Here is an 18,563-nt window from a genome sequence, read left to right on the forward strand (position 1 = left end):
GGAGACCCAGGTGGGTGGATTTCTTGGTCCAGGAGTTTGCGACTAGCCTGGGCAACATAGCAAAACCCCAACTCTACTAAAAATACAAGAAGTTAGCTGGGCATGGTGTTGTGCACCTCTAATCACAGATACTCCGGAGGCTTAAATGGGAGAATCACATGAGCCCCGGGGACTGAGGCTGCAGTGAGCTGAGATAGCACCACTGTGCTCCAGCCTGGGCAACAGAGTGAGACCCTGTCTCAAATAAATAAATAAATAAATAAATAAATAAATAAAAATAAAGGGTAGCAAAGTATGTGCATCTGCCTATCAGTTATTTGGAGGTTTCAATTAGTTGGGATATATCAATTACATTTAAAAAATACACTCTATAGTATTTTTTTTTTGAGACGAAGTTTCACTCTTGTTGCCCAGGCTGGAGTGTAATGGCATGATCTCGCCTCACTGCAACCTCTGCCTCCCAGGTTCAAGCGATTTTTCTGTCTCAGCCTCCTGAGTAGCTGAGATTACAGGCACCTGCCACCATGACCAGTTAATTTTTGTACTTTTAGTAGAGTACAAAAGGTTTTCACCATGAGGGTTTCACCATGTTGACCAGGCTGGTCTCGAACTCCTGACCTCGGGTGATCCACCTGCCATGGCCTCCCAAAATGCTGGGATTATACGCGTGAGGAGCCACGCCCGACCCTATATAGTACTTTTAAGAGCAAATGATACGTTGCAGAATCAAGCAATCTTCAAAAATTAAGAAAATTATTGTGCATTTTGAATTTTGTACCATGTATATTTATTATCTATTTATAAATAAAATAATAAAGATAGGCATTATTGCCTAAGCATTGATTCTTCGAATATTCCTAGAAATTCACCTGACCAAGTTAAGCCTGGATCAATGTGAACTGAGGATAACAAGAAAACTCATAGCAAAAAGCACAATTCATTCATTCAACAAATATATGTTTGAAGAGCAGGTTACACACAGAAAAACCCATATGCCCTCCACCTAATTCAACAATTGTTAATATTTTGTTTTATTTGCTTTCTCTCTCTCTCTCTACACACACACATGCACGCACACACACAGTTTCTTGAACAATTTGAAAATAAGTTACAGAGAATACATCTTTTGACACTAAAGACTTCAGGATATACTTTTTTTTTTTTTTTTTTTTTGGAGATGGATGTACTTTCTAAGAATAAGAACATTCTCCCACAGTACTATTATCACACCTAAGAAAATGAACAGTGGCTGGACACAGTGGCTCATGCCTATAATCCCAACACTTTGGGAGGCTGAGGTGGGTGGATCACCTGAGGCCAGGAGTTCGAGACCAGCCTGGCCAACATGGTGAGACCCCATCTCTACTCAAAATACAAAAATTAGCCAGGCGTGGTGGCACACACCTGTAGTCCCAGCTACTCAGGAGGCTGAGGCAGGAGAATGACGTGAACCCGGGAGGCGGAGGTTAAAGTCAGCCGAGATTGTACCACCGCATTGCAGCCTGGGCAACAGAGTGAGACTTTGTCTCAAAAATAAAAAATAAAATAAAATAAAAAAAGAGAGAGAGAGAGAAAATGAACAGTAATTCTTTTCACATAATATCTAGTCCATATTCAAATTAGAATGATTTCTTGTGTGTGTGTTTTTTTTTTACGACACATGATTTCACTTTCACCCAGGCTGGAGTCAGTGCAACCACCACGGCTCACTGCAGCTTCTACCTCCTGGGCTCAAGCAGTCCTCCAGACTCAGCCTCTGGAGTAGCTAGGACTACAGGCTAATTCTTAAAGAATGAGGTCTCACTATGTTTCCCAGGCTGGTCTTGAACTCCTGGCCTACAGTGAACTCCTGTCTTGGCCTTCCAAAGTGCTGGGATTATAGCGTGGGCCACTGTGCCTGGCCTGGAGTAATTTCTGATCTTAACTGACATAATTGGATTACTCTGAGGGCAAGGAAAGCACTGGAAGAATGAGCACAGCTAAACCAGTAAGGAAATTATTGAAATATTCTAGGAGAAGAACGATAAAAACCTGAGCCAGGATAGTGACAACACATAAGAGGGATAGAATTGAGATCTACGTAGGAGTTAGAACTAACTGACTATACAGGGTGAAACAGTGAGGAATCAAAGATGATTCTCGTATTAGAGGCTTGGGCAACCAGGCAAATGATAATACCTGAGATGCGCAAACTGTAGAAGGGAAAAGGTTGGCTTGTGTGTTTGTAAGTGGGGTGAAGGGGATGACTTTAATTTTGGACATATTAAGTTAGAGATATCTCTATGAGGTCAACTAAGTGGAAACATCCAGACGTGGTTGGAAGTAAAGGTCTGGAACTCAGGAGACTGATATGGATAGAAATACAGATTAAGAAGAGATTGTAAAACCAAATGAGCTGATAAGTGAGTCCAGCAAGTCTGCAGGATATAGGATCAATGTGCAAAAAAATCAATTGTATTTTTATACACTAGTAATCAATAACTCAAAAGAGAAATTAAGAAAACAATTCCGTTTACAACAGCATAAAAACTAAGTTTAACAAAATAAGTGCAAGATTCATATACTGAAAACTGCAAAATATCACTGAAAAAAATGAAAGCATATTTAGATAAAGGCATGCCTGTTCATGGATTAGAAGACTTAACATTGTTAAGAGGCAATACTCTCTAAATTGATACACAGATTCAATGCAATCCCTAGGAAAATTCAATCTGAGATTAACAAACGAATCCTAAAATTCACATGGAAATGCAAAGGACACAGAGTAGCCAAAACAACCTTGAAAAAGAACAAAGTTGGAGGACTCACACTTCCCAATTTCCAAACTTACTACAAAGCTACAGTAATAAAAACAATGTGGTACTGGCCAAGGATAGACATATGGAAGAATGGAATAGAACTGAAAGTCTGGAAAGAAACCCATATATGTATGGTCAATTGATTTCCTAAAGAGTGCCAAGACAATTCAGGGGGGAAAAATAGTCTTTTCAGCAAATTATGCTGGAACAACTAGATATCCTCATGTAGAAGAATGAAGTTGGACTGCCTACCTGATACCATGTACAAAAATTTACCAAAAATGGAACAAAGGCCTAAAACTAAAAAAAATTTTAGAAGGAATCCCAGGAGTAAGTCTTCATGACCCTGGATTAGGCAATAATTTCTTAGATACAGCACCTAAAGCACAAGCAGCCAAAGGAAAAAATAGATAAATTATACCTCATGAAAATGGAAAACTTTTGTTCTTCAAATAATATTTTCAAGAAAGCGAAACAGCAACCCATACAATGAGAGAAACTGTTTTTCAAATCATATGTCTGATAAGGGTCTAATATTCAGAATTATTAAAAAACTCTTAAGGCTCGACAACAAAAGACAACCTGATTTTAAAAATGGGCAAAGGATTTGAATAGACATTTCTGCATAAAGACATACAAATAGCAAATAAGCACATGAAAAGATGCTCAGTGTTGTTAGCCATAAAGAAAATGAAAATCAAAACCACAATGAGATACCACTTCACACCCACTAAGATGGCTATTGCAAAAAAGAGGTCAGTAAGTGTTAGCAAGAATGTGGAGCTATAGGGCTGGGTGTGGTGGCTCACGCCTGTAATCTAGCACTTTGGGACGCCGAGGTAGGTGGATCACTGGAGGTCAGGAGTTCAAGACCAGCCTGGCCAACATGGTGAAACCCTGTCTCTACTAAAAATACAGGAAAAAAAAAAAAAAAAAATTAGCTGGGCGTAGTGGCAGGCACCTGTAATCCCAGCTTCTCGGGAGGCTAAGGCGGAAGAATTACTTGAACCTGGGAGGCGGAGGTTGCAGTGAGCTGAGATTGCACCATTGCACTCCAGCCTGGGCAACAGAGCGAGACTCCATCTCAAAAAAACAAAAACAAAGAACATGGATATATTGGCACTCTCATATGATGCTGATAGGAATGTAAAATGGTGCAGCTGCTCTGGAAAACAGCTTGCCAATTCCTCGAATAGTCAAACATAGAGTTACCATATGACCCCCCAATTCCACTTCTAGGTATATACCCCAGAGAACTAAAAACGTATGTCCACACACACACTTGTACATGAATGTTCATGGCAGCATTATTCATAATAGGCAAAAAGTGAAAACAACTCAATGCCTACCTAATCAACTGATGAATGGCTGAACAAACTGTGGTATATCTACACAATGGAATATTATTCAGTCACAAAAAGGAATGATACAACATAGATGGGTCTTTTGTTTTTTCGTTGTTTTTTTTGTTTTTTTTTTTGTTTTTTTTGAGACTGAGTCTTGCCCTGTCACCCAGCCTGGATGGAGTGCAGTGGCGCAATCTCGGCTCACTGTAAGCTCCGCCTCCTGGGTTCATGCCATTCTCCTGCCATAGCCTCCTGAGTAGCTGGGACTCCAGGTGCCCGCCACCAAGCCTGGCTAATTTTTTGTATTTTTAGTAGAGACGGGGTTTCACTGTGTTAACCAGGATGGTCTCGATCTCCTGAGCTAGTGATCTGCTCACCTCGGCCTCCCAAAGTGCTGGGATGACAGGCATGAGCCACCACGCCCCGCATGGATGAGTCTTGAAAACACTTTGCTAACATGGTGAAACCGCATCTCTACTAAAAATACAAAAATTAGCCATGCGTGGTGGCACGCACCTGTAGTCCCAGCTACTCAGGAGGTTGAGGCAGGAGAATCGCTTGAACCCGGGAGGTGGGGGTTGTGGTGAGCTGAGATCGCGCCACTGCACTCCAGCCTGGGCAACAGAGTGAGACTCCGACTCAAAAAAAAAAAGAAAAAAAAGTAAAATAAGTACTAACACTTGTAAGTTGGATTTTGGAAAAATGGGAGTCACTGGTGACGTTAGTGAAAGTGTTTTTGGTAGAATGATGGTAACAGAAGCGTAATTATAGTGGGGTTAAGTGTGAAAGGGAGGTGGAAAGGTAGGATCGACTAGAGGAAGGAAAGAAATAAGATTATAGTTAGAACATAGAGTGATACATCCTTCCCCTTTAAGATACAAGAGCCTTTGGCAGGTTTATAAGCAGAGAAGGAATGAATAGAGCATAAGAGATCAGAGAGGTAGAAAAGGGCATGTGTGGCGTGGAGGGAGGTTGTATGGTTGCTAAAGAAGGCATCCCAAAACATTAGATAAGTGGTCACTCTTGGCCAGAAGGGATGGATCCTTTCAACAAAATGGAGACAAACAAATAAGCATTGGATGAATATAAACACATGCAGTGGGGAAGAGTAAATGGAGTTCTCTCTTGAAAATGTTCATTTTCTTAACTAAGGAGGGGGCCAAGGCTATGTTCAGAGTACGGCAAGTCAGTGGGGGAACGAGGAGCTTGAAAAAAGCAATGAAAGCTGGGAATCACTAATAGTGGAATAAAAAAGAAAACTGACTGTGGACAAGTAAGAGGACTGCCAAGGTATCTTGAAGACCTGATTGGAGTTAGAGATCACAGATTTTTGTGGCATCAGACTCCCATCCATCTTGACTTCTGTAGCAAAGCTTGACTGGTGACTAAACATCCAGGCTAACTTGCCATTTCAGCACCATATAACCTATGTGAACTTTGGTTGTTTCATTGGAAGAGTAGACTGCATCTCCCTTGGAGAACTAAAGTGAGGATCAAATAAGATTGTGTGTGTGTGTGTGTGTGTGTGTGTATCTATGTGCATGTGTGTGGACACACAACACATTTGCATAAAAATGTTAAGGGCTATTTTAATGATGGGCTTTGATGGCTCTTTGGCCCTGATGTAAAGGTTAAGGAGAGGACCCCTGGGGCTTACAGGTCTCTTCTACTTGCCTTCATCCCTTGGGAAGCTGGGGTCATGCCCCTGGTACTCCTCACTGACCAGTCCAGACATCACACTAAAGGGTATCTAAAGGCCCTCACCTTCTAGAGATTTGGTATAGGACCTGGAATACTATAGGCCCAGATAAAAATCTGTAATACTCTTCCTTTCCTGCCACCCCTGTTCCCTCTCAATCTGTGGCTGGTTGTCCTACCTTTGGGTGTGGTTTCTGAAGCATTAAGGGCTCCCTGAATGACTGCCTGGGCCTCAGAGTTCTTTTTCTTCAGAAAGTCTATGGTTTCTCGCAAATCCAGCAGCTCAGTGTCCTAAGAGAGAAATGAAAACAGCGTTGGCTGGGCACGGTGGCTCACACCTATAATTCCAGCACTTTGGGAGGCCGAGGTGAGTGGATCACCTGATGGCAGGAGTTCAAGACCAGCCTGGCCAACACAGTGAAACCTGGTCTCCACTAAAAATACAAAAATTAGCTGGGCGTGGTGGCAGGCACCTGTAATCCCAGCTACTTGTGGGGCTGAAGCAGGAGAATCGCTTAAACCCGGGAGGCAGAGGTTGCAGTGAGCCAAGATCGCACCAGTGCACTCCAGCCTGGGCGACAAGAACGAAACTCCGTCTTAAAAAAAAAAAAAAAAGAAAACAGCATCATTAGTTGGGATTAGCAGGAGCCCTTATGGTGTGTCAGGCAATGGGTGAGGCATTGGAATTCTACCAAACTTACAGAGAAGGGCAGGGAATTGGGATAAGGAATATGCTCACACTGTATTGGGGGCAGATTGAGAATCCAGGGTGATAGTGAGGTGGGGAGAAACGGGCAGTCATGAGCAAGAAGAGGTCAGCCTCAGCCTCTCTGTCCAGGAGAACCCCCTCACCGCACCCACCCCTCCCTCCCTCCCCTTCCCAGGCCTCTCACCTTCTCCTCGGCCGTCTCTGCCAGGTGTCGCAGGCGGGATGTCATATTCACCAGGCTCTGCTCGAAAGCAGCCACTAGATTAGCCTGAAACAAACACAAAAAGAGATTGCTAAATTGCATAAGGCTGGGGGAGAGGCAATGACTGACAATGGGAAATAGTTTTAACTGATTTCCTGTATCTCAGAGCTGACCAGTGCTGGCACGCCTCTTGGTGGTTAAAAAATATTGACTTCCCTGAGCAGACAAAGGGGAAATCAAAGACATTTTCTGGTGTGAATTAGCTTCTTGAATAATGAAGCCAGGTTGAGGGTAGGGCAGGTTTTTGGAGGCTCTTGGAGACTTGAGATCTAAAACCCATCATCTACCAGAGGTAGGACTATCCCTCTGCTCTATGTGATATTTGGTGTGGCCAACTTGGTAGGCAGGCCATAGCCTCTGAGGTCGTTCCTATTATTTTGGTTTAACTCCTGCATTGTGGAGTGGGCCGACTCCCATGGGACCAAATAATCTCCTGGCAGAAATTATTTGGTGCATCTCTTCCTCCTCTGCTACTTCACTGCTTCACCCTTTCTTGCTTTGCAGCTGCTCCTTGTTCCCAGATTATCTGGGTTTACAGGGCTGGAAGGAAACTGCAGGGGCATTCCACCATTTGGCCACTAGGTGTCAGGTCTGTTTCATGAGGAGTGAAGGATACCAAAGGGTTCTCTAGGTAAGAGGCAGGCTAGTTCCGAAAGGTGCTGAGTGGAGGAGCTAAGGCCATTTGGTTTGGCATAGTTTGACCTCTAGTTGGCCAACTGGCTGCAAGATGTATAGGCAAGGTGAAGGGAATGAGGCCGGGGGCTAGAAAGGGGAGCACTTGGGGATGGAGAAATAGCCATCCTGAGACTATCTGAGCAAGTTGGTGACCCGAGCAAGAAGTGGGCATACTCTGGGCAGCTCCTTCATGCAGAGCTCTAGGAAATTGGTGGCACTCTCATGGCTCCTGCTGGCTTACAATTCTCCCTCCCTGTTGGGTCAACTCTAGTTTTCATCTACTGCCCCACATGTTCGGAACCTACTACATAGGACCAGGGCTGGAGGCAATCCCTTTGGTCCCGTTAGAGCCTCCTCTTGCACTTCTACTATAAATCTGTCAAGACCTGGGCTCTGAGGAGATTATAATATGTCACGACCTGCGCAGTTTCCTTTCACCCACTGTGCAGGGAACATCTGTCTTCTTGACCTCAGGTCTTCTCTGGTTTGCTTCTCTACATCCCTGTGTGTCTGCTTGTAGACTCCTTGTAGTCCCTGGAAGACTACTCACGAGAGGCCCCAAGAACCCCTGTATGCTTTTCTGTGTTGCCTTTCCCCATCCAGGGGACCCCTTTTGCTCTGGCTGGGCTTCCTCCCCCCTCTCCCCTACACTTCCTCTCCCTACGTTGACCCTTCCCCTAATCTCAACCCCAGACTAGGGTACCTGTAAGACCTCAGGGCTAAGCAGTGGCGCTGCAGAAAGGCTAGCATTTGAGAGGGGTAAAGTGGTCTGGGACCCTCCATCTAGGTTGTGCCCTCAGCTTCAGTAGCTAGGAAGTTCCATGGAACATGACAGAAGTTTGGTTTGTAGTCAGGGAATCCTGAAGAGAGCTGTGGAACCTTCCTAGAGTCCCAGCATCCCATCTCCTGCTTGAAGGCAGGGTTCTGACCCTCGGCAAAAATCTGCCTTTAAGATGCAGAACCCACCATGTCTGGGTGTTTAGTTTGTTCTCTTAGCCAAATGGAACTTCCTGTTCTAAGAAAAATCACCCTCTAAATTCAATTTCTTGGCTCCAGCCCAGCCTTGACAGCATGGTGGCTGACAGATTGCAGTGTAAATGAATCAGACATAATAATGTTCTCTGCCTCCCTGGCGCCTCTCCCCCCCAGCATCTCCCAGACATGAATTTCCTGGGGTGTGCAGGACGTGACCCAGGCCTTTTGCTTTGGTGGGTGTGGCACGAGGGAGAGAAAAGATGGTTCTTGTTTATGTTACAATTCTTATGGGTCCCCCAAGAGTGGGAAAAAGTGCTTAACATGAGCTTCAAACAAACTGGTACAACCTATGAATTGAGGGTTTGGGAAAAGAGAATCAAGAGAATAACTAGTGTGGCGAGGGAACTGCTGCTGAAATGTGTTGGAAACATTCAGAATCTTGGTGGAGATTCTTCTACCTAATTCCGAGGGATAGACCCCAGGCCTGACAGCTGGGTTCCCCAGAGAGGAAGGGCAGAGAGAAAACCAGAAACTACTGCGGAAATTGCAGACATGGTTACTTTTGTGCAAACACTTGGAAAGCTCCTGCAGATCCGGCTCAGCTGTTGTTTACAGCTTTGGGGGAAAATGGTTCTTATGTTCTCTGTTTGCAACTCAGTCACAGGGGAGAAACTACCACAGCCTGGTTAGAGGCGGTGGCTTCATTTCTCCCCATGTCACAGGGTAGAAAAACTAAGGCCTAAAGAAATAGACTCATTCTAAACAGAGGTACTGAGGGTAGAAACAAAGAACTCTAGCTCTCAACCTGAACCTCAGATTGTTTCTACCATCTGCCCAAGGAGACTACTCAGAAAAGGCAGTTGGGAATGAAGGAGTCAGACCAGAATGGGAGTTAGGTTTCTCAGTAGTGTCGCGGTCACCAGACAGAATTCTAATGACCAATTATGTGCCTGCACAGTTATGTGGCATGAACAAAGACATGAACACCCCCCAGGGCAGTGGAAAGGCTCTAAGAGCCCTATAATTATAATCCATAACTGCTTTTGTCCATGACCAATGGCAAGGTTGTTTCTGCCTCCATGCAGAACCACTGATAATCAATCTTATTCTCTTTCTCTAGGGAGCTCAGCCCATCAGACATGAACTCATCCATACCTATTAATTAGAGTGGAAGCAAAATGGTTCGTCATAAAAGTTGAGCCTCGGAGAAGGGGAAGAACAATCCCCTAGTCTTCTATCGTAAAGCTGTGAAGAAGACCCATGCCCTTGAAGTCTCAGTCCAGGTGATACCTTACCAGGTAATTTTCCTCCCTTGGCTGAACTTGTCTAATTATGGTCAAAATAACTGCCTTGATCTTTGCCTACTTCATGGCACTCACATTGGCAGAAAGCTGAGACGTCAAGGTGGCCACTTTTTCCTGGGATGATTCCAGTTCCCTACGAAGCTTCCGGATTTGCTGTAAAAGGAAGAGAAACACAAACTACTGGCTACAGAAGCTGTGTAAGATTTGGAAGGAAAATGGGGTGCAGTGATGTTAACAAGCAGAGACAAAGGCTTTGCACCCTACCTCAGATTGCATCCTCTCCTCAGCCTGAAGAAGGGAGCACAGAAGGAGAGAAAGAGAGAGAAAGGAAGTAGTTACTATGGAGGTGAAGAAGTCAGGTCCCGGTGGCAGGGTAGGAAATGTGAAGAAGCATGACTCAGAGGTGCAGAGAGGCTGAAACTCTTGTTTCCTGGCCCTGGCTCCTCACAGGACTCGGCTCAGATCTATACTAGGGTTTCAATAAAAGATTTATTTGGAGCTCATCTCCAGCAAACTTTGTCATTGCCAAAAAGGCTAGGAAATGAGACTTTGGTCGGTTTGAGAACTAACAGTTATTGCCAGCAACTTGGAGAAAAGAATTAGGGGCAAAACAAATCTATGAATCAAGAAATGCCTAATAGCCAAATGCTGTGGCTGGCGCCCCACAATAAACACTTGGTCACTTCTAGGGTTCTGGAGTCCGGGTCCTAGAAACCTATTCATCTCACCTTGCCATACATGCTTCCCATCTACCATGGCACAGAAAGGGCTTGCTAACATGGGGATTCTCCATTTTTCAAAGGAGGGCAACAAAAATCACCAGACTTGCTCAGGAGCTGGTGGCGGGGTCAGAAAGACCATGGAGGTCCTGAGGCACCCAAGTCAGTGCTACAAGCTCTAGGTGCCTCCCCTACTCCCACCCCAATGGGTACAGTAAAGAGAGAGCAGTACCCCCATTCCCTGCCCAGTTACCCAACTCCAAGGAGGTTCTAGGGAGCATGGGATGGTAGAGGAGAGGGGATGAGAGGGGAAGAGAAGTTAATGCTCTTACTGAGGAGTAGGTGGAGGAGGCACTGGAGGCCAGGGACAGCACTGAGCCGTGAACTGAAAGAGAAGGAGAACACAAAGAGTTAACAGTGGGTTCCAGGGACAAGGGGTTTTTGGAAGACCCCCTAAGGCAAGAGTTTGGATTATGATTCTGGAGGGCATCTGGAGCAAACAGAACAGAGTAGGGAACCCAACTGGCATCAAAAGAGCCCAAAGCAAGGTCTTGAGTCGAGCTAGCCTCCTCTTTCAGCCTACATTCTCTGGCAGCCTGGGTATGTCAGTCCCTTGCTCAGTCTGCTCTGAGGGGCACAGGGTTTCAGAGAAGGGAAAGGCGACTTTCATGGATAGTCATCTTATCTTCCCAGTCAGGAAAGCACTTTAGCCGCAGGAGAGGGGAGTTTCTCATCAGATTTGCTCGGAACAAATACTGCAATTCTGCCCGCGCCTCCTCCTCTCAGTACTGGGGGATGTACTTAGGATCTTGGGGATCATTCAGATGAAAACAATATTTAAGTGAGGAATAGTCATTCTGATTATTCAGTAGAACCTACAGTGAGAACTAAAGCATGTCTGCAGCAGATGCCTCCTGGAATGACCATCTTGAAAATAATAATGGGAGATCTAAGCTGCCATAAGCCTGGTCTTCTAGCTCTGATCAATACTAACACCCAGATCACCACCAACAATCAGATGGCCCTCCCTGGTGCTCATCTTTGGAACATTTTTGAAAGAGGAATGAGATGCCTAATTATTTGTAAGGATTTATTAAGAGCTACTATTATGTCCTGTTTTCTTTTCATATATTTGAGAGACTGTGGGGAGGAAAGACTATGGCTAGAATGAGGAGGAGAGAAGCTGTGGTTTTCAGAGCATCCTGAGGCGTGCCATTTAACCCTTCCATGCTCAATTTCCCTCCCCCAGCCCCAGTGATGGATGCTCCATCCCAATGCCCCAGTGCTAGGTGTGCCACCCAAGGTTTCTGGGCCCCCAGACCCTTCAAAGGGATGGGGAGAAAAAACTGAAATGGCCCAACTTGATGTTCTGTGAATCATATGTGTGTGTGTGGTGGTGGGAGTGGTGGGAGTGGAGGTGGTGGGTGAGGGGACCCAGCAGAGCTGGAATGAGCGTGAACCGCGCTGGCATGAAGTCTCACCATCATCCGTGGGGTCTCGGAAGGATCCTGACCGAATCATTCCCTTGGGTCTCTCGGCCAGGGACAGGGTGCTCCCCATTTGGGAGCCGCTGTACAGCTCGAAGGCCGCCTCGTGGGTGGGGATGCTGTTGGAGCGGGTGATTCTTGGCGTGGTGGCCGCAGTGGGACTCACTGGAAGGACAGAGGGAAGGGGGATAGGAGAGGGAGCAGGAGGGCAGGAAAAGAGGCAGGGTCATCAGCTCTCCGGGCCCTTGGGGGATGGAGCACCGGGAGCATGAGAGGCAAATGGGGAGAGGGCAGGAGAGGAAGGGGCAGGTGCAGTGGTGGGAGTGTGCAAGCAGCTGATGGTTAGGAGCGGGGTCCCTCCTGGGGAGATCAAGCCCTAATGGAGAAGGACCCTGCTGTCTGGAATAAAGACCTTCCCTCAACCCTGCCTGCCTCAGAGCTGCTGCTTTTGAAGGTTAGGCTGGGGGCCTGGCAGCTTTTCCGAGACCTTCACATCACTCGGATGTGCTGATGAAAATGAGATGCTGTGGTTCTCTAAAACAAAACTGCCAGCTCAGGAGGACTGAAAATTCAAACCAAGAGCCAGATCTGAATGATGAAAAAGAACCAGCTAGAGAAGGGGGCTGGGCTACGGGATTCAGTGGCCTTGGCATTGTGGAAGGGCATGAGAATCTCCCCACAAAGTAGTGTCACTCTAAGTGACTGGGTTGGCTCTAAAGCATCAAGAAACACGGCCCTCTTTGCCTAGCATTGCCCCAGCTTGAAGGTCAGATGGACAGAGCAGGTGAAAGTGTCAGGTAAGGCTTGTGGAATGTGCTTTGAAGCTGGGCTCAGCTGAATCCTGTAAACTGAAGATGCCTTACCCCTTTGCCCCTTGTTGGGATTACAGCCTTTCAGGGTTTCATACCCACAAGGAGCTCCCTTGTCTATTCTTCTGCCTCCATACAGGCAGGTGGATGTCTAATCTGTCCATAAAGACCTGTGCAGAAGAAGATGGCACACCTCTCTGTTGACTTTTTCAAATTCCTAAGGTAATTATTGCTTAGCCCAGCCCCTCATTCTACAGCACAAATGCAATTCTTCTTATTTGGTCTTCAATGGAGATAGAGAAAAAGCTGGCCCCATCTTCCATTTAGTAGCCCTTCAGAGGCCAGATGATCCTGTCTGAAGAATGGTTCTTTTCCCTAGGCCAAGTGATCCCAATTCCTAGTCTTTCCTCAAATTCCCCACAGTCATTGCATGGGTGTGTTACAGGTCCTTGTCTTTTATTAACTGATTTCTTTTACTCAGCTGAAAGAAGAGATGGATTTAAAGAGATGCAGCAAGCAGATAACAGGCCTATCCCAGGCACTGTTCCTGAATGGGTTCCTAGTAGGTCAATCATGGCGTACTGCTTCCCAGAACTGGGGCTGGTGTGCTACTGTGCTAGGCCAGACTGTATCTGAGGCTTCCTCGCCTCCCTGTCTCCAAGTCACTTCCTTATTTCCTAGCTCTCCTTTCTCCCTAGGCTTTAGGAAGGGTGTGGCCAGGACACATCTTAGTCAGCCCTGCCTTCAGGGTTAGGATGGACTGGGCTCAGCCAGAGCAGTTGAGGAATCTGGACTTGGCTGAGTTTGGAGGCAGATCTTGTCCTTGGCAATCAACAACCTTTCCTTCCTTCCTCCCCATCGGCCTGACATTTCAGTGTTGCCCTCTCATTAGCTGGCCCTAGAAGCACTGGGTGTGGTGGCTCCTTTCTGGCAGTTCAATATGCCTGCTCTTGCACTGGTTTGATCTCTGGGCTTTGGGTTACAGCTTTTCCATGCCACCATTCAGGCTCTCTGATGCTAAAAGGATCCTACAACTTGTGCCCAGGGGCAACTTTTCAGTTTAGGATCTTGAAGTACTCTACCTTCAGTCTTACTTCAGGTGGATAAACTGAGGCACCATGAAACAACCCAATAGAGCATGAGTCAAATATGAGATAAAACCCAAAGCCCACCTGCCTTGCCTCACCCTGCAAGGTGGCCCCTGCTTCACACCATGCCACAGTGAGTGACTGAAAACACTAACCTATGTTGGTAAGTTGGCCCTTTGCACTCAAAGACATGGGAAGTGCAGGGGGAGAAGGCAGCTCTGACTGGTCATCGGATTCAGGCAGCCCACCAATGGTATGGGAATGTCGCCTCTCCTTGGTCTCCTCCTGGGACTGAAGCTGGTACCTGTAGGAGGCAGCAAAAGTATTCAATCTGGGACTAGCAAGTGCGGTCAGAGGTTTAGTTGGTGAGGAGGGTGTCTGAACTAGGCTGGAGCCAGGAGATTCTGAAAGCAGGACATGGAAAAGAGAAAGTGGTCAGGGCTGCTCAAGGAGGGAGGAAGAGGTGGCGACTCAGCCTCCTCTCCCAGACCATCCAGAGGGTGTGGAAGGCTTAGCAGGTATTCCTGTGAGGGTTCCTGAGGTGGGGGCAGAAATGATGGAGGAGGCATTAGAACTTCTCAGAAGTTCAGGACAGAGTCTTATGATTCCACGTGTGGGCTCTCAAGTTGCAAGAGTCGGTCAGGCACAGTGGCTCACGCCTGTAATCCCAGCACTTTGGGAGGCTGAGATGGGTGGATCACTTGAGGTCAGGAGTTCAAGACCAGCCTGGCCAACATGGTGAAACCCCCATCTCTACTAAAAATACAAAAATTAGCCGGGCATGGTTGTGCACAGCTGTAACCCCACCTACTCGGGAGGCTAAGGCAGGAGAATCACTTGAATCTGGGAGGTGGAGGTTGCAGTGAGCTGAGATTGTGCCACTGTACTCCAGCCTGGGTGACAGAGTGAGACTCCATCTAAAAAAAAAAAAAAGTTGCAATAGTTGCCACCCAAATAACAACTCAATGCTGTCAGAACAATGGATGACCAGGTAGGTCCTGCCCCTAGCCCAGCTGAGTGACCAAAGAGGCAGGCTGTTCTCTCTCATACTTTTAGGGAGGAAAATTACAGAGATGAAGCTCAGCCAGGATTGGGATGGCATAGGCTAGTACAGGTAAGTGCAGGACTCCCATGTGCAGACTTGTTTCTCCCCTGTCACCAAAAAAAGAACACTCACTGTAAAAGTTGACTCACATAATGTTAAGCTTGGGCAGGGTGCTAGGTGGTACTTGTATGGGACCACATACAAATGATTCAGCTAAAAGGGTGACTAAATTCATGACTGGAGCCTGGGACAGGTTGAGATATGATTTTTAATACATACCAGGAGTCCCATTTATAGGGAAGAAAAAACACATTAAAGGGTTACCTGAGCCCTTTCTTGGGAAGAGTGTTCCGATCCCGCTGGTTACTGTGGAGATAAAAAAAAGAGAAAGAGAGAGAAGCATGTGGGTCCATCTTAGGAACTAGAGTTTAGGACCACTGGTGTGAGGTATGTAGACCCTAGACGCAGGACATCAAACTATGACTCCCTTTAGCTCTAGAAACCAAGAGATAGCTATAGCCTGCTTCTTGGCTTACAACTTGGGAAATTTATCTGAAATATTAAATGCTTTTTCTCTGATTAGAAATTAAGGCATGGTTAGCTATTTAAAAGATCATATTATGGTGTAGTCGCAGCTCTCAGGAGGCTGAGGCAGGAGGCTTGCTTAAGCCAAGGGGTTTTGAGTCCAGTCTGGGCAACACAGTGAGACCCCATCTCAAAAACAAAAAAATAGATCATATTATGGTAGGTAAAAACTACCATATAGGTAGTTTGATAACCTTGGCATGTAGGGGGAAGGGAGGAGAAAACTAGGATGTGATATAAAAGAAAATATTTTGGGCAGCCAGGCGCGGTGGCTCACGCCTATAATCCCAGTACTTTGAGAGGCCGAGGTAGGCGGATCACTTGAGGTCAGGAATTCAAGACTAGCCTGGCCAACATGTGAAACCTGGTCTCCACTAAAAATACAAAAATTAGCCAGGCATGGTGGCAAGTGCCTGTAATCCCAGCTACTTGGGAAGCTGAGGCAGGAGAATTGCTTGAACCTGTGAGGCAGAGATTTCAGTGAGCTAAGACTGTACCGTTGCACTCCAGCCTGAGCAACAAGAGCGAAACTTCATCTCAAAAAAAAAAAAAAAAAAAAAAAGGATTTTGGACTAGGAAGCAAAAGCTCTGGATGATAGGTTAACCTGATTATGAGATCTTGGATAAGTCATTTAACTTCTTTGTGCACAAGTTTCTCCATCTGTAATATAATAATAATAACTTAAAAACAAAAATACATCTTACCTATCTCATAGAGTTGTTGTGAAGCAAATTAAATTACTTAATATATGTGGGAAAAATGTCAAAAGTCACACAATGGCAATAAAATATAGGATAGTATTGCCAATGGCAAAATGAGCTCAAGACACGGAGACATGTTGAGTTTCTGCTGTCTTGTCTACCTACCTGTCCAGTTGCCCAGCTCTGGGGCTTCCACTCCAAGTCAGCTCTTCCGTCTCTTCCTCTGGGGGAGCAGCAGGGGGAGCAGGTGGGGTGGGGACGGGAGTACTGCTGGGGAAGGCACTGGGCAGGCTCATTGGCATCTGGAGGGACTCCATGCTCCTGTGCAGGCCTGAGAGTTTGGGGTACATGCGAGTCTCTTTTGGCACACTGAAACCACTCATTAGCTCCAGGCCCTGGGAGAAGCTGGCTGAGTTAATATTGAGGATGGGTGCTGGACTGGGGGTGAAGCAGGAAGGGAGAGGGCCCCCGGATGCTGAGCTTGTAGCATGCAGATCTGGGACCTTTGAAGCACGGGTGGTATCACTGGATGATGGTAGATCCAGACTATTGGAGTTGACCTTGTCAAGATTGGCTAGTGAGGGTGGTTTGACAAAGCTCTTCGCTGTGGCCCTGAGAGAAGATCAAACAAAATATTTAGAATAACAGAATTACAGACTGAGAGGCAGATAGGACCTTAAAGAAATCCTATCCAGTCTTGTTTTCTGCCTATTTGCTAAGCACAGAGACTTATCCTAATGCTGTTGTGAAATACAACGCAAGGAAATCTGACTTGGGGCACAACTTGGGGCACATTCAGCTTAGATAACGGGGCCAGCATATGCACATGGGAGATACAAGTGAATTTATGCAAATAGGTATATATGTGTAAATAAACAGTAAAATCACCCATACAAGTGCTGAAGACATGGTAAGAGTTGATCAGAGAATAGTACAAACGAGCTAAGTTTTGAATACAGTTTTGAAAGAGGGATTCAGTCTTTCAGAACTTTCAGAAACAAGATTCTTTCAGAACATGGCATATAGGGGAGAGGTGGGAAAGAGCCATGCAAAGGCCTAGAGACAATGGTGGATAGGCCATGCTTCATCTAGTCCAAGGAGGGCAGAGATATGCAAAAGAATGACAAAGCAAACAGACAAGGAGGCGATTGCCCGCATTGAGTACCTGAGAGGGGTTGGTGGCAGCTCTGCCAGCTTGGTGGCTGTGGGGTGGCTTGCTTGGTTCTTGGGAGTACTTTCTGGGGAGCCAATACTCTTCAAGGAGATATTGTCTGAGTCCAAGGCCACTGCCTTGGCTTTGGCCTTCTCCTTTTCCCGATCTGTCTGATTGACAGGGGCTGGAGTAGTCCGTCCACTGGCTACCTTGGTAGGCTCCTTCAGTCTGGAAGGTGTAAGGCCTCCCTGCTTGGTGCTGAGGAGGCTGGGGTCAATGCTGCTGCTCACAGGGCGAGGTCCACCCCGCCCGCCGGTCACGCTCATAGAACTGGATTTGGCTGGCCGGGGCAGACTGCGGTACTGGATGTTAGAACGGGCTCCAGGAGCCAGGAATCCTGGCTCTGCACTGTTGGACACATCTAAGCTAGTCTTGCGCCCATTTACTGGCTTGACAGGGATGCCTGAGGACTTCTGGATCTTGCTGAGAGTGGCTGAACCACCGGTTTGCATGACGGTGGCTGTGCCTGTGGCAGGAGGAGGCTTCTTGTAGCCAAAGGATCCCGAAGTGGCAGGGCGAGCAATGCCTGAGGGGGGCTTCTTAGCATCACTCAGGCGGTCCCGACCAGCATCAGAGGAGGAGCGTTGGAGCCCAGTATTCTTCACTGCAAGCTTACCCTTGTCTGTAGCTTTGCCCTCAGGTTTGCCTGCAAGAGGACAGGAAATGAGATAAAAGCTGAAACTGAGCAGTATCTTAAAAAACCATCCTTTTCTTTCCCTCCATGGGTGAAGGGAACATTGTAGAATTTTAGAGGCCTAAATATGGGTAAACAGGTACAAGATAAGCTGATAAAGTTTCCTGTCTGAAAGACTTTGGCTGGGAGGTGTGGGGAGGCTAGGAATTTTTTTTTGTTTTGCTCCCAGAGTAGAATGGTCCATTTTGAATAAAATGGCAGAGGCAAACACAAAGATGATCAAGAATATCCATCTAACAACTGGTTGTGGAAGGGGAAAAAAAAAAAGGAGGGGAAGCAAATGGAATAGAGTATGACAGTATCTCTTGGCAATTAGAGACTTGAGGAAAATGTTGATTAAGGCTAAAAGTTACCCAAGGGGCCAACTTTGGGGGCACTATAACTCTCTTGCTGTAGCCACTTTATTTATTGTTTTCTTAGGATCTTCCTGAGATGTCAAGCAATATCTTATGAA

At 46.3% G+C, this 18,563-nt stretch overlaps 1 protein-coding gene and 1 long non-coding RNA gene across 7 annotated transcripts in view; one reads left to right on the plus strand and one right to left on the minus strand.

Moving 5' to 3' along the window:
- The window catches only part of LOC140710260 (uncharacterized), a 65,316-nt gene that overhangs the window by 28,271 nt on the left and 18,482 nt on the right, over positions 1-18,563 (plus strand). The window contains exon 2 of the long non-coding RNA XR_012091217.1: positions 9,584-9,761. This is a non-coding gene — a long non-coding RNA (uncharacterized lncRNA). The remainder of the gene's footprint in view (positions 1-9,583; positions 9,762-18,563) is intronic.
- The window catches only part of NAV1 (neuron navigator 1), a 280,884-nt gene that overhangs the window by 22,025 nt on the left and 240,296 nt on the right, over positions 1-18,563 (minus strand). For 3 of the 6 annotated variants that reach the window (XM_007988960.3, XM_073011645.1, XM_037986169.2), the window contains 10 exons: positions 17,368-18,061; positions 16,368-16,814; positions 15,240-15,281; positions 14,026-14,174; positions 11,968-12,138; positions 10,819-10,871; positions 10,032-10,055; positions 9,843-9,920; positions 6,736-6,819; positions 6,022-6,133 (listed from right to left, as the gene is read on the minus strand). In XM_007988960.3, the coding sequence (XP_007987151.3) occupies positions 6,022-6,133; positions 6,736-6,819; positions 9,843-9,920; positions 10,032-10,055; positions 10,819-10,871; positions 11,968-12,138; positions 14,026-14,174; positions 15,240-15,281; positions 16,368-16,814; positions 17,368-18,061 (1,854 nt within the window). The remainder of the gene's footprint in view (positions 1-6,021; positions 6,134-6,735; positions 6,820-9,842; positions 9,921-10,031; positions 10,056-10,818; positions 10,872-11,967; positions 12,139-14,025; positions 14,175-15,239; positions 15,282-16,367; positions 16,815-17,367; positions 18,062-18,563) is intronic. The other 3 variants (XM_073011644.1, XM_037986165.2, XM_037986167.2) reach the window with 3 other exon arrangements.

Source organism: Chlorocebus sabaeus, chromosome 25, assembly GCF_047675955.1.
Source record: "Chlorocebus sabaeus isolate Y175 chromosome 25, mChlSab1.0.hap1, whole genome shotgun sequence".
Classification (NCBI taxonomy): domain Eukaryota; kingdom Metazoa; phylum Chordata; class Mammalia; order Primates; family Cercopithecidae; genus Chlorocebus; species Chlorocebus sabaeus.